At 40.1% G+C, this 26,609-nt stretch overlaps 1 protein-coding gene across 1 annotated transcript in view; it reads right to left on the reverse strand.

The window, feature by feature from the left end:
* The window catches only part of IMP4 (Ribosomal RNA processing Brix domain protein), a 156,885-nt gene that overhangs the window by 45,451 nt on the left and 84,825 nt on the right, over positions 1-26,609 (reverse strand). The window contains exon 7 of the mRNA XM_089372137.1: positions 23,229-23,335. Coding sequence (XP_089228263.1) covers positions 23,229-23,335 — 107 coding nt within the window. The remainder of the gene's footprint in view (positions 1-23,228; positions 23,336-26,609) is intronic.

A 26,609-nucleotide genomic window follows, 5' to 3' on the forward strand; every position in this document is an offset into this window, starting at 1 on the left:
TTTGCACACTTGTTCACCATACTTTCCTGACATTCGACAGCACAAGTAGAGGAGTTATCCTTCAGAGATATATTTTGATTGCATGGACTGCCAAAGACCATTGTCAACAACAGGCACAACAACTTCATGGGAGTATTTTGGCAGGAGTTGTTCAGGTTGGTTGGGACAGAGTTAACATTGAGTACTAGTTACCAACCGCAGACAAATGGAAAGATTGAGACAGTCAAAAAATGGATGGAGGGATATCTGAGAAACAATGTGTCAAGCTAGCAGAAACCCTAGATGAAGTGGTTACACTTAGAAGAGCATTTTTATAACACAACTTATCACATGTTGATTGGGATGACACCCTTCAAAGCCTTCTATGGGTATGATACACCAACATTTTTGGATCAAGTGTTTGGACACAGCAGGGCACCTAAAGCTAAGGCTTGGATTCATGAGAGCTAGGACATACTACAAATCTTCAAAGATTATTTGCAGATGGCTTAGAATCATCAAAAGATTTATGCAAACAGGGATCGAGTGGAGCATATAGCTTTGAGGTAGGGGACTTTGTATATCTTCATCTACAGCCTTACCAGCAATCATCACTTAAAATGAAAGGACCGGAGTAATTGAAACCCAAATTCTATGACCATACAGGATTTCGAGGCGTATAGGAGAGGTGACATATCAGCTAGAGCTTCCTTAGGGATGCAAAATGCATAATGTCTTCCATGTTTCATTCCTCAAGAAGGCCCTAGGGAAGCACTTCATCACTTCTACCGAACTTTCGCCATTGGATGAAGAAGGGAAATTGATTCTAGTCCCTGAAGAAACTTTGGAGGTAAAGGAATGAATGCTAAGAAATGGGTCCATTAAAGAGTAACTAGTTAAATGGAAGAAATTACCTATCGAAGATGCCACATGGGAAGGAGAATAGGTGCTCCAACATCTTGGATTGAATTTGCTTGAGGACAAGCAATCTTGGGCAGGGCAGACTGTAATGTTCCTATCCGCTTAAAAGACATATGGGGAAGATTTTGCTAGCCAAATTAAGTTCTTGTAGGCTAGGACAGGGAAAATTAATCAAGGAACACAATTCACTTAAGAGAAAAATTATAAAAGTTAAGTGGAAAAGAAGAGGGCATGGGTCCTAGGCTAACGAAAAGTCAATTTTAAATTATAAAGCGAGAGAACCCACTAAAGTGACTTTATCAAAATAAAAGGTAAAGGGTGACAAAAATGTCAAGTGAGTTATAAAAAAGGGAAATGAGGAGTCTCTCCTCATTCTTGCATTTGATCACTTCAGAAATCGATTTTTGGGAGCGCTTGAGAAAAGAGTTTGGTTTTGGAAGCCCTCATTCTGGTTGCTAGTTTTGGTGTTGAAACCATACACACTAATTAATGTTGGAGTGGGATTAATCAAGTTCGGAAATTGGGCTTCATTGTTGATAAGGAGAAGGCATTTGCAAAGATTGAACAACTGTTGAGGTGTTATCAATTGATTTCATAAATTATCTTTCAGAATTTTCCTATTCTAATCAGCACTAGTTATCAAATCAAGCCTGAAGACGGCCATACTCTTCTCTGCTAATCAAACTGCTTCCAAGAGTGGTTCGAACTTTATAGAAGCAAAGGATGGCAGCATTGGGTGATTCATTGTGTGCTAAGGAGTGACCCAAGAAACCCTTCCTTATTGATGCGCATATTTCCCTAGACAGCCGAGTTTTCTCATATGTTGTGTAGTCTATTACTTGGAGGAGTTGGAGGAGACGGGCTGAGTTTTGCTGTTGGTCTTCACTCAAATCTTCAGAGCAAATCTTATATGTATTGCAGATTTTTTTGTTGTGTCTTTGGGCAGTAAAGCAAGGTGATTCGAGCAGCATTTTTGGTGTTCCATTCCCTCACCAAATCCACCTAGGTGCTGCAGCAGTTACCTACAGCCAGATGAGTTTCATTCTATTGTTGAAGTGCATGCAGAATTTTAGAGTGTAAAACCAGTGGAGAAATTTTCCTATGTACAAGTCACCTACAGCCAAAGCGTTTGGCAAAAGTCTACTGTCATCTACTCACATATTCTTCTCTCATATTGTTGTTGCAAGCTCTTATCAGTTGTAGGTACATTTTATGAGTTTAATACAAGTTAAATGCTGTTGTTTGAAGTACCTTCCTAGCATTCATTTGGCATTATGTAAACTTGTTTTAAATAATACACAAAAAAAATACACCTACAGCTATATGCATGCAATTGTTTGATGAAATACCTCAGTGACAAATCTTAAACATAGAAATTTTAGTGGGAATTTCAAAAAATTCCATGGAAGGTATTTTACAAGGAAAGGGGGGTCAGTGCAAAAACCACAGCCTAAGGATGATTATAATTAGCAGGTCATAAGCACAATCTGCCCTTACAGCAGCTATCACCCAATCCCAAAAAAAGAGGAATATGAACCCCAGCTGATTGGAGAAGGATGTGCAAATGAAGAAAACAAGAAAAATGGTGGAGGAAGATGTAGGGCCAAGAACAGAATTTGCCTCAGCAGTAGCATATATTTGTACTCTTGACCCAAGATTGATCTATGAATCATTAAATAAAGGCAGTGACTATTGCAGGCTGACATCCCTCACCAGCATGTTAGTTAGTGCACTGCAAGAACTAAGGAAGGATGTTTTAAGGATTGAAGAGGAGTTCTCATTCTTTGAGATAGAAGGGCAATTTTGCAGCACACAGGTTTGCCATTGCATGGGGACAAGCAATGTCGAGAACAAGGGGACTGTAATGTCCCCTATGGATTAGTTTCCCAAGGGAGGATGAAATACCCTATCCAACCCCATAGGCTATACTCTTTAATAAAGGGGGAAACCCATTATCCAATGTTTTGGGGTAATGATGGGTAAATTTGGAGTAGCTGGGGCAAAAAGCCCAAATTGGGGGCTACACTTGCAACCCCTCACATTTGATTAAGGAAAAAAAACCTCCATGAGGAATCTATAAATAAAGGAGAGATGGAATCATTTTATTGTCAAGGAATTGGATTGAATTATCTCTCTTTTCTTTGAGCTGAAGCTCTGAGGGTTTTAAGACCCCATTTTTCCCTTGACTAGTTTCAGTGGAGGTGATCCCACCCTAACTAGTTCTGTCTCTTCTCTGTTCTATTACAGTGCAACCTCTTGGAGCATTTCTGGTCTGGTTTGACACACAAGGAAAAGATCTCTCTCTGGTCACTCATTAGGGAAAACTGTTGACTGTTGTATTGAAAGAAGCAGTTTTCTTTGTGGTTATTCATCTGGCTATATCCAAGAACAATGAAGTCATCTCTGGGATACGTCTGGCTATTAGAGGTCCGGTTTGAGAAACCTGAGCTGTGGAAGGATCTCCCTGAGGTAACTGAGTTGGATGCTAAAACAGCAAGGCGATTTGAAGCAGTACACACCTCTATGGTCTGTTTGATCAAGCAAGTTCCTGAGGGCAGCAGCAGCCCCATTTCCAGACTGGTTGTGTGCCATCACTGACCGAATTGCAGGTGAAGGTTCCTGAACAGAGATCATTGTAGGGGCTTCCTTCGGCAGTTGTTAAGGTCTCCTTATAATCTCTATGTGGCAGATTGATTAATGGAAAAACTGTGGCTGAGTAAGGACATACCCTGTGGTACCCTGGTTATGGCTTTACACTAATAAAATGGAGACCAATTCATACCACAGTCAAGGACTTGTAGCAGCAAGGCAGATTGGTTAGTACAAATAGAAGCAAGTTGGTAGAAGTACAGATAATTTGTAGCTAATCAGTGGGCTGTTAATTAGTTTAGTAACAAAGAATTGAATAGTGTAGGATACAGTTAGACTGCTAAATTTGGCAACTAGGGCCAAACTTCACCTTGGACAGCTCACATGATGCAGCTGATATTTATATTGGATTCCTCTCTCCGACAGGTGTAGGATTGATCTAAAGATCATCCCATTCTGAATTTATTTTGATTATGGACAAATTGTCAAGGTCAGCCAACCATTTAATTTGCACCCTCAAGCCCACATCGTTGCATAATACAAGGAGCCTCCTCCTCATTTTGGCATCTCATCTCACACTTATTCTTGTCTCTCTCCTTCATTGATTCGATACGAATTTCAGAGGCAGCTCTCCACACGTGCGAAGGACTGTACTTTTCTGTTCCAGCTGTTGAACGAAATTGCAGAAGACTGGTTTGACTTGCATTGACCAGCGTTGACCTGTTTTGACTGCGGTTTTGTGTGTAAGATCTCTGTTTGGGTAGGCATCATTCCTGGGCACAGAAAAAGAGGCTGTTTGACCACTGTTTGACCAGTGTTGACTGCAGAATGGTTTGCTGCAGCGTTGACTTTCGTTGACCAGATTTGACTGGACTTTTTCGGACTGTTTTTGGACTAATTTGACTAGCTGTTGGAGGCCGAATTGACCAAGCTGTTTTGGAAGTCAAATCTGCCATGTTGACCAGCATTGACTTTCTAGTTAGGGTTTTCTGTTACTAATGTTTGACTGGTCAGATTTCGCTTTGATTGGGCAAATGAAAATTGTATATTGTACTCTCTCTCTCTCTCTCTCTGTGCTGAACTTTTGAAGAATTATAAGAAGAATTGATCCATGGTTTCCCCACATTGGGGTTTGTCCATGGTTGGTGCCATATCTCGTGTCCTCTTGTCTTGGCTTGTCTTCTACTGTTATTGTTTATGTTCTATCTACATTTTACTGTCATGTGGATGTGATTGTTAAACTAGATATTGATATTGGGCTAATAAGAAAATTGAAGTAAATTGCTGTTAAGCATAGAACATACCATTGTTATCTAAAATTAACATGGTATCAGAGCTGAGGTGAAGACAAAGCCCAAGCAAGAGTGAGAAGAGCAATCACTAAGAGGAGAAATCACTGATCAAGGACAAGATTCAATGGCCTCCACATCCTACTTCAAGTCTGATGATAAGCTTCATGATATGTCTAAGTATCATGCATGGAAGATGTCTCTTGATTTGACTTTAGAAGAGCAATATGTTATGGATTATGTGCAAGGAAAGATTTCGGAACCTCCTTCAAATGCACCGGCGGTTGCTAAGACAAAGTACAACAAAGGTGAAGTCAAAGCCAAGAAGATCATCAGGGATTCTATTCATCAACATTTAGTTGCTTACATCTCTGATTTGAACACATCAAAGGAGATATATAACAGGTTGGTTGGCATGTTCAAATCTAGCAATGCAAACCAAGTTCTTTTCCTCAAGAAAAAGTGAAAGGATATAAAGAAGGGAAGAAATAAAGACATTGAATCCTACTTCATGACAATTACTGAGATCAAAAATGATCTTCTTTCGATCGGAGAACTTGTTGTTGATAGGGAGCTTATTCTCATTGCCCTTGGAGGACTCCCTCATGAATGGCACATGTTCAACACCACTATTCTTAACAAAGACAAGATTCCAGGTTTTGAAGAATTGTTGACTAGATGTTCTCAAAAAGAAACAAGGATGATGGAACTAGATATGCCTTCAAATAGAAATGATCCTACTAAACTCTCCGCTCATGCTAAAAAGAAGAACAATGCAGGTCCAAAGAAGCAATGTCAAGGAAGGTTGGGTTTCAAAAATGGAAGGAAGGGGAGATGCTTCATTTGCAACAAGTTTGACCACTATGTTAGGGAGTGTCCTAATAGAAGGGATACTACACCTCATGATGATGACAACTACAACAACAACAATTTCAGGGTCAACAATAATCAAAGGAATGGCAAATTCAACAACAGAGAAAAAAGGAATCCTCCCGCTCCTCGTCAAGGAAATGGTTGCCCTCCCAAGAGATCAAGAAACACCGGGTATAATGAATCTAATGTTGACAAGCAAAAAGAATTTTATCTTATGTCTACCCTCTCCACTGCATCTCTTCCGGACACTTTGGGAAATTGGTTGATTGATAGTGGTGCCTCAAGGTACTTCACTGGGTACAAGGAAGCTCTTTCAAATCTGATTGAAAGGGATACAAATTTGGAAATTATCCTTGGAGACAATGCCACCTATTCCGTGAACGGAGTTGGGAATGTTATTCTTAAATTGAATCAAGGTAACACCATTCATCTACAAAAAGTACTCTATGTACCTGATCTAAAGAAGAACTTTGTATCTATCTCAGCGATGGAGGACAAAGGATTCAATGTGGCATTCATTGATGGAAAGGTACGTGTGTGGAATAAAAATTCCAAAGATGCATTTACACTTGGCTTTAGCGTTGATACCCAATATCAAGTTGGAGGAAGTCCATTGGGAGCTATGTCTTGCAACACATCACTTCAATCTGAATTATTGCACCAGAGGTTTTCTCATCTACATTATAAAGCTCTACCCGATGTGAGGAAGATGGTGATAGGTATGCCCGAATTTAAAGTATAACATGAAGGTGTTTGTCAAGGGTGTGTCGAAGGTACAATGGGACCATTCCCCTCAAGTGATAGCAAGACTACCGACATATTGCAATTGGTTCATTCTGATCTATCTGGTATGATTCCCGTGAACTCATTGGGAGGATATTTATATTATGCTATCTTTATGGATGATTTCTCTGGGAAGACTTGGATACATTTCTTGAAGAAGAAGGACGAAGTATTCTCATGGTTCTATTCTTTCAAAGCTTTGGTCGAAAATCAAACCGAGAAGAAGATTAAAATATTGAAGACCAATAATGGAACCAAATATGAATCAAATGAGTTCAATAATTATTGTAGAGAAGTTGGCATTAAGAGGGAGACTACTATCGCATATACTCCTGAGCAAAACGGTGTTGCTGAAAGAAGAACCATTCTATTATAGAAGCCACTTGTGCCATGCTTCATGATCAAAGCCTTCCGAAATTCTTATGGGCAGAAGCTACAAACACCATCGTGTATGTTCAAAATGGATGCCCTCATCAAGCATTGGACTCCAAAACTCCCGAAGAAGTTTTCACCAGTAAGAAACCTGATGTTTCTCACTTTAGAATTTTTGGTAGCCTCATATATTTTCATGTGCTGAAAAAAAAGAGAAGAAAATTGGATGCTTCTAGGAAAAAAGGAACATTTGTGGGCTACAATGAAACTTCTAAGGCATATAGAATCTATGTGTCTGGTCAAAGAGAAGTGGAGATAAGTCATGATGTCACCTTCGATGAGGATGTTGCCCTTAGGAAGATTAGTAACCTTCCTCTTCCAAGGAAGGGCAAAGAAGAAGATTCAGGAACGCAGGGATTTTTTATTTGAGGTAGCATCGGATGTGCTCTAGCCATTAAAATTGATGGAGAGGCTAAGGCACATGAGATCTCCAATACCCAGAAAAGGTTTGAGGAGATTCCAAACAGTTTGGGAGATATTAAAATAATTAATATTTTTAATGGAGTCCCTAAGCCTAAACTTAGGGAAAATAAAACATTAATGTGAATTAATATAAAACTTTGTTAGAATGGTCCAAAAGTTATGGATCAAGCCAGATCTAATCTTAGTCGTTGATTAGGGACTTAATCTTGGTCGTTGATTTGTCAACGAGAAAAGTATAAGAGGAGGCTTGAGAGTCACTTCGAGAACACACCAAGAGATCAAGATTTAGACTTTCTGGGGTTGGGTTTGCTAAGAAAATTGAGAGAGTGATCAGATTTGCAGTTGAGGGGCAGTGAATACAAAAGCAGAGAGCCAGAGATAGCACCGAGAGGATCAGCACAGCAGCCGGAACTACGGGGAACAACCTGGAAAGCTGGTGCAGAGGGCAGAAACCGGAACTGTCGGGAATAGCCGGAATTGCCAGAACAATCGGGAACGCTGACACAAAGGGTAGAAGCCGGAACTGTCGGGAACAGCCGGGAAAGCTGACGCAGAGGGCAGAAGCCGGAACTGCCGGGAACATCCGGAACTACCGAGAACTATCGGAACTGCCAGGAAAGCTGATACAGAGGGCAGAATCCGGAACTGTCGGGAACAGTCGAAAATATGGGGAAAGTTGACGCAAAGGGCAGAAGAAGCTAATGCAGTCCCTAGCAATGTTTTAAGACTCCGACTCCAACTCCGACTCGGCCGAGGATCAACTCCGACTCCGACTCCGAAACGGTAATGACTCGGCCGGCTCGATTTCAATGACTCGGTCGTTGTAAAAAATACATTAAATATTTATTTTTTTATTAAAAAACATAATTTTAAATATTTTAAACATAATTTTAAAGATTTTCATTCATGTTTCCAAACACACAGCATTATAATATAGATGGAAGACAACATATGATCAAAGTAGGCTCATGAACCAATCCACTATATCAAAATGGTACCCAATGGCAATACATAGTCAACTGTCATACATGATCAAAGACTCAAAACAAAATACAAATAACCAAGGAGGCTAGAAATGGCCTCTACAACAAAAGTAAATTGTGATGGTGACCAGACTGCAATACTAGTACTACTGGCTAGTAGCTACTGCCAGAGGAGCCAAGATCATCTCGACCAATCTCTGGATCATCATCATCAGAGTCAGACAAGGGGCCCCATGGCTCCTCCTCATCATCATCATCGTCTCCAACTGCAACTGTAGAAGTGGTACCAGTACCACTAGCAGGCTGTGCAGCAGATGCAAGCTGAGATAGAGTAGATATGCGGCTGCGCTTCTGTCGTGGCTGAGCAGAGGAAGCACCTACAACTGGAGTCCTTGCTGGCTGTGAGACTGAGGCTGGTGGATTGGGATCTGCATTCAACTGAACAGGCTGAAGTTGAACAACATGTTCAAGTTCATCAAGATCCTCATCAGGATCAAACTCTGGTAGACGACTCTCCACTACCCAATCTGATGTTGGATCAATGTCTTCCAACACAATGGGATCTGAATCAGGTCTTTTGTTTAGCAATTGGTTTCGTCTGAGCCAAAGGTTGTATTGGACAAAAACTAGATCATTCAACCGTTTTTGATCCAAACGGTTTCTCTTCTTTGTGTGAATCCTCTCAAAGACAGACCAATTGCGCTCACACCCAGATGCACTGCAAGTTTGACTCAAAATACGAATTGCAAACCTTTGCAATTCAGGGCACTGGCCACCAAAGGCCTCCCACCATTGTGCTGCAAAAAACATAGGAGTGTAATGAATTATGAGTTAGATGAAGGTTGAAGCTCAACAAAATTACAAATTATATCTAACTTTCAAATTATAAATGATTTAACCAACTTTAATAAAAAAAGTAAAACTGTAAAACCATTAAGAAATTGAAAATTGAAATTTTTGTTTACCTGGCTCATCTGCTTCTCTTGCAATCTTTGCTAGGTTCTTCCCAAAGGTACCTGTTGCATTGATGAAGGATGTGACATGTCGATGTATCTCCAGCTGATCAGACTCCGATGGGATCAATGCGTTCAATGCAATCAACCAGTCCATCTCTGACCTCCCCCCTCAAAGCTCCTGACTCCTTAGCTTTATAATGATACCGTGGGTTCAAAAAATACCCAGCTGCATGTATAGGGCGATGGAGTTGATTGTTCCATCTTTCATCAATGATTGCCCAAATGGGCCCATACTTTGCCACTCTATCCTTGTATGTTGTCTTTATTTGCTCCTTTGCTTGATCCATAGCCTCATAAATGAAGCCCATAGCCAACCTTTCCCCATCCACCAACCGCAACACCTTAACTAGTGGCTCAGCAAGCTTCACAATCTCTGCTGCCTTTCTCCAAAAAGTTTCTTCATGGACTTTCCTTTTCAATTCTTTGCCTTCTGGTTTGTTAGACCAATTGCTTTGATTCCATTCATCACTGGAAAACATCTTTTGCAAGTTTCTATGTTGGGAAAGCATAGATTGCAATGTCAAAAAATGTGTAGCAAATCTAGTGATGGCAGGCCTAATAATATCCTTGCCTCCAGTGTGTTTCCTCATCAGACTCAAAACCAGTGTATGATTGTAGATAAATTTTGTTATGCTTTTGACATGATCTACAGTGTTTCTGACCCAATCTAATTTTCCAATATCCTCAAGCATGAGGTCTATGCAATGTGCAGCACATGGGGTCCAAAAGATGGTCTTGTGTTTTTCCTCTAACAGTTTACCAGCAAGAACATAGTTAGAGGCATTATCTGTGATGATTTGAACAACATTAGCCACCCCCACCTCCTCAACAACCTGATCCAATAGCTGAAACAACAAGTGGCCATCTTTTACCTTATCAGATGCATCAACTGATTTTAGAAACATGGTTCCCTGTGGGCAGAAGACAAGAAAGTTTATGATGGTACGGTTTCTTTGATCAGTCCATCCATCTGACATGATGGTACACCCTGTTCTTGCCCATGAGTCCTTGAACTCTTGCAAATACTCATTAATGGATTGAATTTCTTTCTACAAACGAAACCCCCTTAGCTCTTGCATAGTAGGGCCTTTGAAGCCTTTTCCAGCAGCATGTATGGCATCAAACATAGGCTCATAATATGGTGAACGAGCAGCATTAAAGGGGATATCAGCATCATACCACCATCTAGCTATGTAGTCACAAGTAGTCTCCCTCAATTCTTTCTTCCAATGGTCATCTAAAGTGGGCTGAATTTGACCTTTACTAACTTCAAGACCATGTGCATCTGATGGAGAGGAGGGAGTGAAATAACTTTTGATAGTCACATCACCCTTTTTCAAATTCATTCTACCCTTTCCCTTATCTTGAACAGAACCAAAAGAGGGAGGAACATAACGGAAAGGGTTGGATGCCTCAGTTTGAGGGATAGAGAAAGAACCCTCAAAATCATAGTGGGGGTTGGTAGCCATCATTTTTTGTATCTCCCTCTTCCTCCCAATTTCAGCCTGTATCTCTTTTTGCCTAGCCTTATCTTCTTTAAATTTCTCAAAGCTGGCCAACAAATTCTTTCTAATCTCCCCAATTTCTGATGAGGTACATGGGGTAATTTGGCCTCTAATCCCTGCCAAGTGTTGTTTCAGCCTATTAATGCCCCAGGACCTTCCTTAATTTTCGTATGGCAAAATTTGCAATGCATCTGACTATCAACCATTTCAACATATGCCCAAGCAGGATCTTTTGCTCTAGGTGCCATTTTTTGACTAGGAAAACAATCTGAAAATGAAAAAAAAAAAAAAAAAATTGATTCAATGTTCATTTATTTGACAAAAAACACTCTCTAAACTTTCTTGATATGCACCTAAAATTTACTAAGCAAAAACAGATTTATAGAGGTGGAAAAAAATACCTCCAGGCACAAACTGCCTCCTCAAGCTTGCTCCAAGAATCAGCTCCTCAATGTTGCTCCAAATGGCTGCCCAAGAAGCTCCTCACTCCAGCTACAATGCTCCTCCAAGACTCCTCACTGCTGCTCCAAAACAAGCTCAAGAACTGCTCATTAATTCTCAAAGAAGACTCTCACTCAAATGCATAAGACTGCTGTGAGTGAATGAGAGCATTTGGGTGTCTTAAATAGGGTTTGGGAGGGGGAAATGGACCCCAAAAGCATTTAACAAATTACTATTACCCTTTGGAATCCATAAACTGCATTAAACATTTGAAAAATTACCAAAAAAATGAATTTTTTTTAACTTTTTACACTGCCCAGCCGTCCCAAGTGTGACTCGGCCGAGTCATAACGGACCCGGCCGGGTTGACCGAGTCATGTGTGACTCGGTCAACCGGACCGGTTAGGTGGTCGGGTCACTCCTCAGGCTAATGACTCGGTTCGACTCGGCCGAGTCGGTTTCGAATCGGCCGGCTTCTAAAACAGTGTTCCCTAGAGGCTGACGTTGGGGTTTCGTGGGGCAGATTAGAGTTGTGGAGCTACCAGAGTGTTTATCCGAAGTTTCAACCGAAATATCTGCTTTTCAGTAGAGAGGTACTATTGCCGAGATTTTACTCTATTGGGTGAGCCGGATTTGGCACCCAAATTGTATTCTGAAACTACTTAATAAATCAAACCCTCAGATCGTTGCATCGGCTTTCCCGCATTGAGTTTTTTCAGGGACATTAGTCCAAAAACAACGGTGTCACTAGTGTGCTTGTTTCTGTTTCCTTCAGTTGATGGTCTGTAATATGTTGAGCATGTACTTGTGTTTATTTTTAGTATTTACATGGTAAATAACTTGTTAATTAATCAGAAGAAATAAACCAGTAAGTACATGGATGGTTTCTCACTGTTAGACTTAGAAACTTCAACATAGTATTAGAGCGTGGTTGCAGATCATAGGAGAACTTAGGACATCAGTCGAGCATAGCAGCAACAACAGAAAACAGTTGTCCCGAGTGACAGAAGTTGTTCCTAGCATAGTAGCAACAAGGGAAAGGTGATGCAGTGCCTGCGTCATCAAGGTTGAGGCAGGAAGAGGCAACACAGTGGCTGAGGAAGGCAAAGACAGGCTCACACAGAGCCACACATAGGCCAGGTGGGTTGACGCAGTTAGCTGAGGAGGCTGATTTGCTATTGCCGGGATTGCGCAGAGCCTACGAGCTCTAACTTTGTTTTGTTGGGGTTTTGGAGGTTGTGGGTAAGTTGCAAAGTGGAGCTGGTGGGGTACTGTAGTCAGAACAGTACCTAACGAGGCAAGGCCAAGGAAGAGGGAGTTGCTACCGAGGGTTTCTAGCCAAGGAATCCAGATCAGTATTGCAGTTGCATAGACGATTGGAGAGGGGCATCTCGACAATGGTAGAAGGATTTCCAGGTGGGAAATCGGGACTCGGAGGGAGTCCAGAAGAGAACTTCCAGACGAGAAGTAGAGAGACTCAGCAGGAGTCGAACCGAGAACTTCCAGACGAGAAGTGGAGAAATTCAACAGGAGTCGAGCCAAGAACTTCTAGATGGGAAGTAGAGAGACTCAACAGTGGTCGAATCGAGAACTTCCAGACGAAAGTGGAGAGACTCCGCAGGAGTCAAACCGAGAACTTCCAAACGGGAAGTAGAGAGACTCAGCAGGAGTCAAACCGAGAACTTCCAAACGGGAAGTGGAGAGACTCAGCAGGAGTCGAACCGAGAACTTCCAGGCAGGAAGTAGAGGGACTAAGCAGGAGTCGAATAGAGAAACTTCCAAACGGGAAGTAGACTAAGCAGGAGTCGAACAGAGAACTTCCAGGTGGGAAGTAGAGAGACTCGGAGGAGTCAACAAGAAGAGTAGAGAGATGGCCATGAATGGGTTGAGGCATCAAGACAAGTTGGATGAGGCATCCAACTTTGTCATCTGGAAGGCCAGGATCCTTTTTTGTCTTGTGTGCCATGAGTGCTCACACGCCACTTGAGCAGAAGTGGGGAGAAATCGAGTTGTAGTCAGACGGACTACAGGCGATGAGGGGCAGGATCCTCGAGGTACTCAGCCTCTCGGATTAGACCTTGCTAGGGGCGCCCCGAAGAGGAGTAACAGTGTTGGCGGACGTCGATAGAGACAGATGCAGATGGAGCGACAAAAGGAGCTACAGGGAAGGATTCCAAAGACAACGTGAGGCAGCAGTGCGAGAAGCATGGGAGTGTTGCACCAATGTAAGATGGCATAGAGAGGTGTGCAACGGTGCGAGGTGCACTGAGTTGTTGCAACAGCGCAGAGGTCAGAGAGGGAGCACTTGTCATTGACAAAGGGAGCTCCAACATCGGGAGTGTTTCTAGCCTAACGGAGATGTCAGAGTGGGGAGATCAGTTACTTACTTCTCAGTAACTGAGTTGCAGTGCAACAGTTAGTAGTGGTAGTGCTATGAGCAGCACGATGTAGCATGATGAGAGGGGTTGCAGTGTAGATGTTGCAATGGTAGTGCTATGAGCAGCACGATGCAGCATGATGAGAGGGGTTGCAGTGCAGATGTTGCGGTGGCAGTGCCAGGGCCATGGGTAGCAGTACAGGATGCAGCAGTGCAGATGATGGACAACAGGCCTAGCATCAGCATACATACTGATGTCGGATGATCAGGGTAATACTCAGTGAGGAGTATTGCTAGAGCACGATCCTCGCTAAGAGGGATTGTTGATTTGGGGTAGCATCAGATGTGATCTAGCCATGAAAATTGGTGGAGAGGCTAAGGCACATGAGATCTCCAATACCCAGAAAGGGTTTGGGCAGATTCTAAATAGCTTGGGAGATATTAAATTAATTAATACTTTTATAGGAGCCCCTAAGTCTAAACTAAGGCTTTGATCTTTGGCATAGGGAAAAGTGTCCAAATTTATTTGTACTTTTCTACTAAAGTGACTTTATAAGTAGTAAAGTCAATTTAATTTAAAAGTGACTTTATAAGTGGTAAAGTTACATTCTAATTTAAAAGTGACTTTATAAGTGGTAAAGTTACATTCTAATTTAAAGGTGATTTTATTAAAGTCAATGAAGAATTAGAAAGCGAAAAAGTGACTATGGAAATAAAAGGCTAAAAAGTGAGAATTAAATGCACATTTATTCTCATCCCTAGATCTAAATGAATCTCAACCATTAGATCTTAGGGTAACCCAAAAGGTCATTTAGAAAATAAAAGAAGAAGAGAGAGCAAGGAGAAAAATTTTGAGTAATGAGGAAGTGAAGGAGAGCAGCAAGAAAGCATTTCAGCAAATCTGCGCAATAGCATTTATTGGCACACATCTCAAGGAAAATTCGTACAACAAGAGAAAGGCACAAAAATCGAGGAAAAGGGACAACAAGTTCTGGGCACGTTTTTTGAGGTTGGTCGTACAACATATAATGCAGTTTTATTGCTGTAAAAATTTCTATTTTGGATGTTTGTTGATTGGCACGATTTTCGAGGTGGAGTTCAAGCATGGAAATCAAGATAAGTTGTAATTTGTGGTTGCTGGAATTTTTACTATGTATTTCATTTTCTTTGTAAAAGCATTTTCAGAAATATAGAAAAGCTCTCAAACTGGTTTTCCCCAAGAGTTGTAGGGGGCTTTCCAAGGTTACATTGACCAAAAATAACTGTGTTATTTTCTATGTGTGGCTGTTATAATTTTGTTGTGTTTTATTTCTGAAATTTCAACAGTTGTGAAATCTCTAAATTTGTGTTTTCAAAACTTATTGTCATTTCCAGATTTTAGAATTTTTATCATGCTTGGATTTAAAACTAAATGTATGGAGTGATAAGGAAAACTGATAACCAGAGTGGGAGTTGAAATTTCTTCATGGTATCAGAGCTTGGTCGGCTGAAAAATGCAGTTTGGGACAGCAAAGTGAAAATTACAGCAAGCTAATTTTTACACAGAAAACAGAAACATTTACCACAGATTTGAAAATTTCAATTTGGTAGGACAGTGCATGGAAGAAGAGAATTCAGAGCATCTTTGAAGAAGCAGAAGTCTGGGGCATTATGGTAAATATCACACAAAACCCAGTAGCAGTACCTGCTGACCCTGTACAGTTGGCAGAGTTTAAAAAGAATGCTAAGGCAAAATGATTGATTCTAGAAGGAATCAAAGATCATGTCATTCGTTATGTGAGAGGAAAGACTTATGCACATGCAATATGGACAGCCTTGACCAATGTTTACCAAAGCTTAGATGAAAACAAAAAAATGGTCCTAAAGGAGAAACTAAAGGCCATTAAAATGGCTAAGACTGACAGTGCTACAGCATACCTCAGAAAGATCACTTCAGTGAAAGATGATTTGGCAGACGTAGGTGAGATCATTGCACCCATTGAGTTGGTGAGAATTGCTTTGAATGGTCTTCCCAAGACTTGGGAGAATTTTGTGGATGGCATTGTTGCGCAGGAAAAACTTCCTGATTGGGAGAGCTTGTGGGATGATTGAATTCAGAATGAGATCAAAAAGAATCATCTTGGGGTAGCCAAACAGGTGGAGGAGGATGAAAGTGTGGCATTGTTAGCAAGAGGCAAGAAGGGCAGAGCAAAGAAGCAAGCTTCCAACAGTGGAGGCAAAGGCAAAGGTAAGGGCAAGCAGCAAAACAAAGAGAAGGACTACTCCAAAATCAAATGTTAGAATTGCCAAAAGTTGGGACACTATGTTGTTGTGTGTCCTGGGAAGAAGAACAAGAAAGGGAAAGACAAACCCATGGCAGCTTCTACAAAGATAGAGAGCTTCTCAGAGAGATTTGATCAGGAGTTTGGGTTCATAGCTTGTGAGACCACTAGTGCAAGATCACCTACCATACAGGTTCAGATGGAGTGTGCATTCCCCGCTACTAGCAAAGCATCTTCTAGCATTTCGTATGTTGACAGTGGCGCTTCCCGCCATGTGACAGGAGTCATAGAGTACTTCTCAGAGCTTTCAAAGGGTGATACTGATATGGAGGTAGTACTTGTGATGACAGCATTGTTAGAGCAGTTGGTGTGGGGACATTGACATTTGATAGGGGACCCAAACCTCCCTTGAAAGTGTGAGATGTTCTATATGTGGTTGGAATGAAGAAGAACCTGATATCTGTCTCAGCACTTGGGATAGAGGGTATGATGTGTTGTTCAGGAGAGGCAGGTGCTTATATATCCTAGAGGAACTCTAGCTTCTTCAGCTAGAGAGATTGGTGTGCGCCATGCCAAGGTGTACAAGTTCTCATTCCAACCCCTGATGGCACTGAGTAGTAGCACCCGAGACAGGACCAACAGCAGATCTCACAATTCAGAGTTGTGTGAGATTTGGCACCGCAAGATGGGGCACATGTATCACGGGGCCTTGAGTACATTGCGGGAGATCACCACTGGTGTGCCGATTTCAGTTCTGATTACCTTGATGTATGTAGAGGATGTGCTATGGGGAAGTTTGCCAGATCCCCTTTTCCCAACAGTGACAGCAGAGCGACTGGGATCCTTGACTTGAGTCATACCGATGTGAGTGGTCGGATGTCTCATGTATCCTTGAGTGGCTATGAATACTATGTTTTATTTATTGATGACCACTCCAGGAAGACTTGGATTTATTTCTAGAAGACCAAGAGTGAGGTCTTCAAGCCGTTTCAAGAGTTCAAAGCTCTTCTGGAGACCCAGACAAGTAGAAAGATCAAGGTCCACAGGTCGGACAATGGAGGGGAGTGTACCCTTGGTGAGTTTGTTGATTTTTGTGCTGAGGCAGGCATTAGAAGGGAGTTCACAGTTCCTTACAACCCCCAACAGAATGGGGTTGTAGAGAGGAAGAACAGATCCATTGCAGGGGCTGCCAAAGCCATGCTTCATGATTAGGGGTTACCTTTATTTTTGTGGGTTGAGACCTGCAACATTGATGTGTACTTACAAAATAGGAGTCCACATCGTGCCTTGGGGAATGTGACTCTGGAGGAGGCTTTTTCTAGAAAGAAGCCTGATGTTGGGCACTTTCGTATCTTTGGGTGCCTTACATATTCCTATGTGCTCTCAGAGTCAGGTGGGTGGTTCTTCGAGCAACATGCAGGGCAGTCTGTAGAGCAATTCACAAGGTAGTCCACTAATGGACAGTTTGCACGGTACTTCCACATCTACATGCACAGATTCAGGCATGAGGTCAGTTGACAGGCCTTCAAGAGTTCAGGCTTTTGATGATGATGAAGATTCTTTCACTCCGGTGGGAGAAGTATGCTCAAGGAAGAGGAAGCCCAAGTGGCTTCAAGATACCTTGCACGAGGCCACATCAGTTGTTGGGCCAAAGAGACAAGTTAGAGAGAGTAAACCACCTGAGCGGTTCTGTAGTTGCATGGCATTGGTAACAAGCATTATTGACTCTGAGCCTTCTAGTTATGAGGAGGCAGCCAACCAGCAGGTCTGGAGAGAGGCCATGATAGAGGAGTATTCTTCTATTATGAAGAACGATGTTTGGGAGGTAGTGCGGAGGCTTGAAGGTAAATCACTTGTTACTTCCAGATGGCTCTACAAGATAAAGCATGCTGCAAATGGCAGCATCGAGAAGTTCAAGGCTCCATTTGTGGAGAGAGGGTTCTCACAGGTAGAGGGAGTTGACTATGAGGAGACCTTCGATCTCGTAGCTCGGTATACCTCTATTCGCTCCATTATATCGATTGCAGCAGAGATGGGTTGGAAGATCCACCAGATGGATGTGAAGACCGCATTTCTCAATGGCTTCATTCAAGAGGAGGTTTATATTGAGCAACTGCAAGGCTTTGAGGTGCATGGGAAGGAGTCCCATGTATGCAAATTGAAAAAGGCACTCTATGGCCTGAACCAAGCTCCTAAAGCTTGGTACTCTAGGATTGATACATACTTGCAGCGGTTGGGTTTCACAAAGAGTGAGGTTGATCCGAACCTATACTTCATTGTGGTGGGTGAGGAGCCTCTCATTCTAGTGTTGTATGTTGATGACTTGATCATCACTGATGTAGAGAGGCTCATTGAGGGCTACAAGAGAGATCTTGCTTCAGAGTTTGAGATGAAGGATATCGGCTTGATGCATTATTTTCTGGGATTGGAGGTGTGGCGGGAGGAGGGGCATTTCTTCCTGGAACAAGGGAAGTACATTGTAGATATTCTTAATAGATTTCACATGGAGGACTGCAAACTCATGTCTACACCTATGATCACTAACTAAAAGAAGCTTCACGCTTCTGATTCCGAGTTGGTGGATCCTATTACATACAGAAAGTTGATTGGTTGTTTGATGTATTTGGTCAACACTCGACCAAATATATGTTTTGCAGTTAACACTATGAGTCAGTTCATGTGTGAGCCCAAGAGAGTGCACTGGGTGGCTGCAAAACACATTCTTCGTTACTTGCAGGGGATTGTGGATTTTGGTCTGGATTATAGACAGGGTGATGAGTGAGACTGGCAAGGTACATGGATTCAGATTAGGCAAGTTGTGCTTCAGATAGGAAGAGTACTTCCAGGTTTTGTTTTGGGTTGGGTTCGGCAGTGGTGTTATGGATCAGTTGGACATAACAGTCAATTGCATTAAGTTCAGCTGAGGCAGAGTATATGCCTGCTAGTTTCGCTAGTTGTGAGGCCATATGGCTTCCCAAGATGTTGTTTGGTCTATTTGAAACCTTCAGTAATTTACAGTGTTAATCAGAGTTGCATAAAACTCACAGAGAATCCAGTTTTTCATGACATGTAAAAGTATATCGAGATCAAGTATCACTTCATTAGAGACTATGTCCAAAAGGGAGTTGTCAAGCTTGAATACATTTCCACTAATGAGCAGGTAGCAGACATTTTCACCAAAGCCTTCCCACGAGGCAAGCATGTCTACTTCAGAGACAAGATGGGAGTGGTGAGGAACACTTTCCTCAGTAAGAGGGAGTGTTAAAATTTGGGTACCAGAGGAAAAGTGGTTCCCTAAGGCTTTGATCTTTGGCATAGGGAAAAGTGTCCAGATTTATTTGTACTTTTCTCCTAAAGTGACATTATAAGTGATAAAGTCAATTTAATTTAAAAGTGACTTTATAAATGGTAAAGTTATATTCTAATTTAAAAGTGACTTTATAAGTGGTAACGTTACATTCTAATTTAAAAGTGACTTTATTAAAGTCAATGAAGAAATAGAAAGTGAAAAAGTGACTATGGAAATAAAAGGCTAAGTGGATCTTTATTTAAGTGGGTTAGTTAAAAAATAGCAATTGAGAATTAAATGCACATTTATTCTCATCCCTAGATCTAAATGAATCTCAGCAATTAGATCTTAGGGTAACCCAAAAGGTCATTTAGAGAATTGAAGGAAAAGAGAAGAGGAAAAGATCATTCATTCTTTCATGAGCATTTGAGAGAAAGAGGAGAGAGCAAGAAGAAAATTTCTGAGCAGTGAGAAAGTGAAGGAGAGCAGCAAAAAGACAATTTAGCAAATCTAGGCAGCAACATTTATTGGCATGCATCCCAGGGAAAAAACTTACAGCAGAAGAAAGGCACAGAAATCGGGGAAGAGGGGCAGCAAGTTCTAGGCACGTCTTTCGAGGCTGATCGTACACCATTTAATGTTGTTGTATTGCTATAAAAATTTATGTTTTGGCTATTTGCTGATTGGTATGATTTTCGAGGTGGAGTTCAAGCACGAAAATCGAGATAAGTTGTAATTTGTGGTTGCTGGAATTTTTACTGTGTATTTCAGTTCCTCTGTAAAAGCATTTTCAGAAATAAATAAGAGCTCTCAAACTAGTTTTCCCCAAGGGTTGTAGGGGGCTTTTCCAGGGTCACATTGACCAAAAATCATTGTGTTATTTTCTGTGTGTGGCTATCATAATTTTGTTGTGTCTTATTTCTACAATTTCAGCAGTTATGAAATCTCTAAATTTGTGTTTTCAGAAAATTATTGTCATTTCCATATTTTTGAATTTTTATCATGCTTGGATTTAAAACTAAATGCATGGAGTGATAAGGAAAACTGATAACCGGAGTGGGGGTTGAAATTTCTTCAAAATATTAATGTGAATTAATATAAAACTGTGTTAGAATGGTTCAAAAGTCATGGATCAAGCCAGATCTAATCTTAGTCGTTGATTAGGGACTTAGTCTCGGCCGTTGATTTGTCAACAAGAAAAGTATAAGAGGAGGCTTGAGGGTCACTTGGAGAACACACCAAGAGATCAAGATTTCGAATTTCTACAGGACCTTGGTCTGTCCACGACTCCAAGTCGTTCACAGAAAGTTAAGAATTTGACCTTCCCCAAGGGCTTCGTAAGAATATCGACGACCTGCTCATTAGTTCCAATGTGTTGGAGCCTTATTACTCCTCGTTGTACCATATCCCGGATAAAGTGGTACCTGATATCAATATGCTTGGAGTGGTCATGAAACACGAGATTCTCAGAAAGAAGAATCCCACTTTGGTTGTCGTAGTAGATCACGGTGGTATCCAGCACATGCCCAAACAGCTCACTAAAATTCGAAATTATAAGAAGACTTCATCAAGGGTTTCCCCACATTGGGGTTTGTCCCTCACTAGTGCCATATCTTGTGTCCTCTATTGTTATTGTTTATGTTCTGTCTGCAATTTACTATCATGTGTATGTGATTGCTAAACTGGATATTGATATTGGGCTAATAAGAAAATTGAAGTAAAATTGCTCTTAAGCATAGAACATACCTTATCTAAAATTAACAGTTTGTCTATTGAATATTGATAGTACACTCTGTACTATACTAGTGCATTATTAGTTCCTTGGGCCGTCAACCCTAATTTAGTGTGACATTATCGAACATTCATATTGCTATTGAAAATATTAATATTCATACATATATAGAAGGATACCTACCGTTATATGAATGTGCACTGCTGTTACATAGACTTTTCTGGTTTATTTGGAAAAATCATGGACAAAGGTAGAACCCTGAGGGAAAAATACCCTTGGGATATTTCATGATCGCTAGCTCTTGTTGATTTTCCCAATCCATTTAACCGATATTTCCAACATTATCTTTTTAATTTTCAGCAACCTTAAGATCTGCTTTTAGATCTAATTTCTCTTGGAATTGCCTTGTGCTTTCATCAACTATCACATCACAACTAACATATATTACATTATCTTTAACATGAACCAACCAATAAGCTTTATGGTTGTCACTCTACTCTACAAGCATCATCTTATGCAATTATGCATCAAGTTCGGTTTCTTTTCCTTAGGAACACATGCATTGACCACTAAGCAAACAACTTATAGTTGACTTACTTAGGGTTTTCATTTAGACTATGTTTCTTTTGAAGTCTTCTTCTGGACCACTTGTGTTGGAGACCAGTTGAGAGGGTACACTAATTTGACTACTGCTTCTACCCAATACTTCTAAGGAACAGACCTGCTATCAGACATACACATATAGTCATCTCCATGTGGTACCATTTCTCCTGTAACACTTCAATTTGTTGTGGAGTATAAAGTCCAGTACCTTTGAATGCCTTCTTGAGTATAAGCATCAAGAAAATATTTATAGAGAAATTCTCCTCCAGTGTCTGATTTGAGAATTCTAGAATTCTAATGCTCTTCCCAAATTAGTTTTCTAACAAAGGGTCAAAAACATAATTCTTACGAGTTATGTAAATTTGGCATATTCACTTGTATGGAAGGCCAAAAGCCACAAGTGAAGTTGAAGAGTCATGAGAAGTCCAAGAGACCTCTTGAAATATGAAGCCAAGGGTCACACATCATGTATTTATATATTGCATCATTTAATAAAATGTATCTAACACTTATCATATATATTTTTCTATTTTTGGTTGCCTTCTCACAGTGGTATCAAAGCAGGGGGTTCTTAAAACTCCTGTGTTCCAACTTCTACCCTCCACTATTTTGAGCTCTGCATCTCCTGCTAAGTCAGATCTTCACTCCCATTTATGTCCAGGAACCTATGTGCATATAGAAAGCCCCCAATTGCTGTCAGTCCCATGTGCTTCACCCTCAGATTTGTAACCACCCCTAGCTTGAAGAAAGTGTTAAGCTAGCCACCATGCATGCACATCTAGGATGGTAATTTTCATGGAATGTCTTTGTCATCTGAATATTCTTATACCAGGTAGAATGCATAAGGTAGATTTAACGTAATGGTTTAGCCTGTAAAAGCATTAAAGGATGTCAGCCAACTTATAAATTTATAACCCATGCATTAGTTGATTGGTGCTTAATACCAATTTTCACTGATCAAGTTGAGCACTTTCACAATAACTATATCCCACCAATTAAAAACATAATTTACACTAAAAATTGCATGTCTGTGAGTATATTCTTGGCACAAGATCAAAAGACAATAATTAAGCTTGTAAAAATATTATCATCCCATAAAAAATCCCTCTTTAAGATGATGCAATGAGATAATTCTATGAAATATAATCAAGTTTTATTTCAAGATAAGTCAACAGATTGACACAGGGAGACTCGTTACATGTATTACCCAATTATAAGAAAAGATAATTTCCAATATAAACAAAATTCCAGATGAAATACAACAGGCTGACTAGCTTGAAGTAACAAGAGAAACAATGATCAGTGAGGAACTTGTCCTTACCCAAAACATTTTATACGTATTTGGATTCCATTCAAGTTATGTTTTTATTGGTTTCTCCTTTCAAACTTAGTTGTTGTGGTTTTCAATGAATATTTCGATTTATTAAATCAACACAAAAATAATTTAATTAATGCATCATTCAATTTAGAATTGACCAGGCACATTACTTGTATTATGGCACAGAATGCATGTATGGTAAAGAAACAGGAAAAGAAAATTTGCATTTTCAGGTCATTGATTTAGCCACATTTATTAATATAGGAATGAAATGTTCAATAATCAATACAATTACTCAAAATGTTCAAGAAAGAAGAAATTCTTATGAAGGATAAACAGTTTCCATGTAATCTGAAAAGTCCAACTCAATCATAGCGAAAATACAAAACCATACAGTGTATATATGATATGTACCTGAAAGAGATGTAGTCTGACTGATTTGCAAATGTTATGATACGCTTTGTATCAGTTTTGGGAACTGGAAACAGATACTTCAGTATGTTTGCAGTTCTTTCACCAAGCTTTGGCCAAAAAAATCAATAGAAATAACACAAATATTTAATAACAGAAGAATACATCTGCAAGGAGCTCCAGCATATAAATCAAAAACTAAAATAGAAAATTAAAACACTGACCAGGAATAAGAATAGCAAAGAATAGAATGCACAGTTCACACAAAATTGTGAGAAAGAAGTATCACAGCAGGATAAAGGTTGCTTGGGAGCGGGAGCGGAAACACGAGTGGGGAGCGACATTTTCAAAAGATCCAGAGTCGAGAGTGAATCAGGAGTGAATTTTAGATAATATATATTTTTATATATTTTGATGCATATATGTCAACAAAAGCATGTAGAATGATGAATTAGTTATAAAAAGCATAAAAACATGGATTGAACCATATAACATCATTCATCTAGTAGTTACAATCTTCATCAACCACAGGTCCACAAGTTATAAGTTTTCATTTATATAGCATGTAAGGGTGCACATAACCAAAGTAGCATCGAGTGCAATCCATCTCTGAACCGAAAATACATCAACAAACAAGCTCTAGATGGCCTCTTGCATCCAAAAACATCATGCTACAACAAATACCTACATAAGATCAAAATCATTGTCTATCTTGGGATCTTTGTCATTAATATCACCCTCTAAGCATTAACATAAGATAGAAAAAACGTAGCATGTCAAGTCAAGATTTTGTTTGAGTGGGTACATTTTTAGTAGGGTCACGATAGAGGAGTTCGACAACCAATGTCACTAACATCAAGGTACATAGAGTGATTGGTGCTCTTGATTAAATATGAGTTCCATACCCTAGTACATGACAAAATCCAATTGAAACATTGCAATCCCCCCAATCCTGAAATCGTGAAAAATTGATAAGTCTGCTGGATTTTGAGTGAGATCTAAAATTCTACTTTCTGCATATGAAATACAATCAGGTGGGAACCACTCTCAAACATCTTAAGTCATTCCATTTCATTTTCATCATTTTACTTTAAGAATTTAACATTACCATGAATTGCATATCAATACTAGGGACATAGGCTTGATCATTAGGCTGCCCCACTAAAAAATTCTTGTTTCTCTGAAAAAAATTGTGTTTGGAATGTGTTTGCAAAAACTAAATTGCGAAAAAAAACTACTTTCTCCATATGAAATCCAATCAGCTCGGAACCACTCTCAAACATCCTGAGTCATTTCATTTCATTTCATCCTTTTACTTTAAGAATTTAACATTACCATGAATTGCATATCAACACTAGGGCCATAAGCTCGATCACTAGGCTGCTCCACTAAAAAATTCTTGTTTCTTCGAAAAAAAAATTGTGTTTGGAACGTGTTTGCAAAAAAAAAAAAAAAATATGTGAAAAACGCTAGGGAGTGAAAAAAAAATTAGGGAGCGCTCGTTGGAAGAGGATTTGAAGGGGGGGGGGGGGCACTCCCCCGCTATCTTGAGCAGGATATGTTTACATTCTTCATGCTGATTTCCACTTGCTTCTAATTTTAATAAGCTGGAGCAGATTCTCCATAACTATCTTCAAGGGAAACCAAATGGGACAAGGGAGGCTTCGCTTGGTCTCTTGGGGGTTTTGAACCTTGACGAAAGACATGGGACACTTGGCGCTTACAAATTTTCACATAAAGGAAGTGATTTTGGCAGTCAAATGGATTGTAGGGTTTGAAGGTAATGCTCATTGGCAAATTTTCCCACAGCAGCGAACAACGACAGTTCATATTCTTGCTGTGAGAAGCAAATTTCATCTTGTCTGACATTGCATGCAATGCTTCAGGCATCACTGTTGAAGGATCTGCTATCTTTGAAAAAATATGGAAAGCATGGCAATTAGTCTTTCAACACCTCTCTGAAGGAACTTAAAGGCTCAGACATTGAAGAGACATGGGTTCTAGCAACATATGGGTTCCTTACATCACCTGCAGGCTAAATGGGATCACTCTTCAAGTCTGATATCAAATTCCTTACCAGAAAAATTATCCTCACTTGAACAGATCTTTGAGATACTGAGAAAGGAAAATTTTTCTCCCAGAGGAACCTTAATCAGAACCACATACGTCACAAATAATATTAAATTATTATTCCAAACATCACTTGGGCCATTGACCCAGTGCACAAATTCAAAGAGGCATTAAACTATCTAGAACCATGCTAGAAAGGCAAGACTGGCCAAATGGCAAGCCAATCTTTAAATATTATGACTATGCTTTGTCTAGGTAAATTAAAGAGCTAACATCAGTCAGTTGCAAATAAATTGAACCATAGATAGAAATTAAACGATCCATAAGATAAGATGGCAGAAAAGGATTGACACTCCCTGATGTGTAAAGAATCTGAGGAAAAGTTGCAGAAGTCAAAAAGAATAAATTTGCATATAATGTAGTGATTCATATTTCCCAACGGGATACATCAAATTATAATCCATACTCTATTACTATTTGTATTCCCTAGGAATTCATTTCCTATTCAAGGTGACAGCTTGCATAAATATGTGCCACTTTATTTCACAGACACACATTCTATCTGATATTACATCTATTAGTCATGTGCCAAAGATAGTAAGCATTCAACACATATTTGTGTGTTGATAAATTCCCCCCATCAACACAAATGCTCCCACACATCATTCAAGCCACTTAATACATAAAAACTGTTGAAAATCTATGCAAATGCAGTAGAATCCAATTTTCTGCTAGATAATTACTTCCTGCTGATTTTTCCTGAGAGTATTTTATGCCACTGTTATCATTGAATAATTACACTCAGAAAATCTCAACAGTAAGTGCAGTGGAAACAGTAAAGATCGTAGAAAAACAGTCATTCACAAAAGAGACAATAATTTTACCCTGGGAAACCCAACCTTGGGAGATAACCGAGCAACTTTTCTGAGGTAACATGATTATTCAGCAAGGCTTACAAATCAGCAAATTGTGTAGAAATATGTGCCACTAATCCAAGTCAAATACCAGTCAAACCTGGTCAAATTTAGCAGCTGGTCAATGCTGGTCAAAATCAATCTTTGGCCTGTGGTTGCCTGTCATCTACAGTCAAACCTGCAATTAGCATGTGGTCAGATTCAGTCAACACCTTGTGGTCAAATCCAGTCAAACCTCTGCAGCCAAGCTCGGTCAACTTCGATCAAATAACTATGGTCAAGCTTGGTTGTCTTCTCGCATCTGGTCAAACTTGGTGATGAAGAGAGAGAAAGACTTGCTCTTGCTTGGTCTTCAAATGAGACTTCACATCATCTATTTATACTCATCAAAGGGGTATGA

The sequence above is a fragment of the Pinus tabuliformis genome, chromosome 8, assembly GCF_031772625.1.
Source record: "Pinus tabuliformis cultivar Carrire ecotype Pingquan chromosome 8, CPIR1, whole genome shotgun sequence".
In the NCBI taxonomy this organism is placed as follows: domain Eukaryota; kingdom Viridiplantae; phylum Streptophyta; class Pinopsida; order Pinales; family Pinaceae; genus Pinus; species Pinus tabuliformis.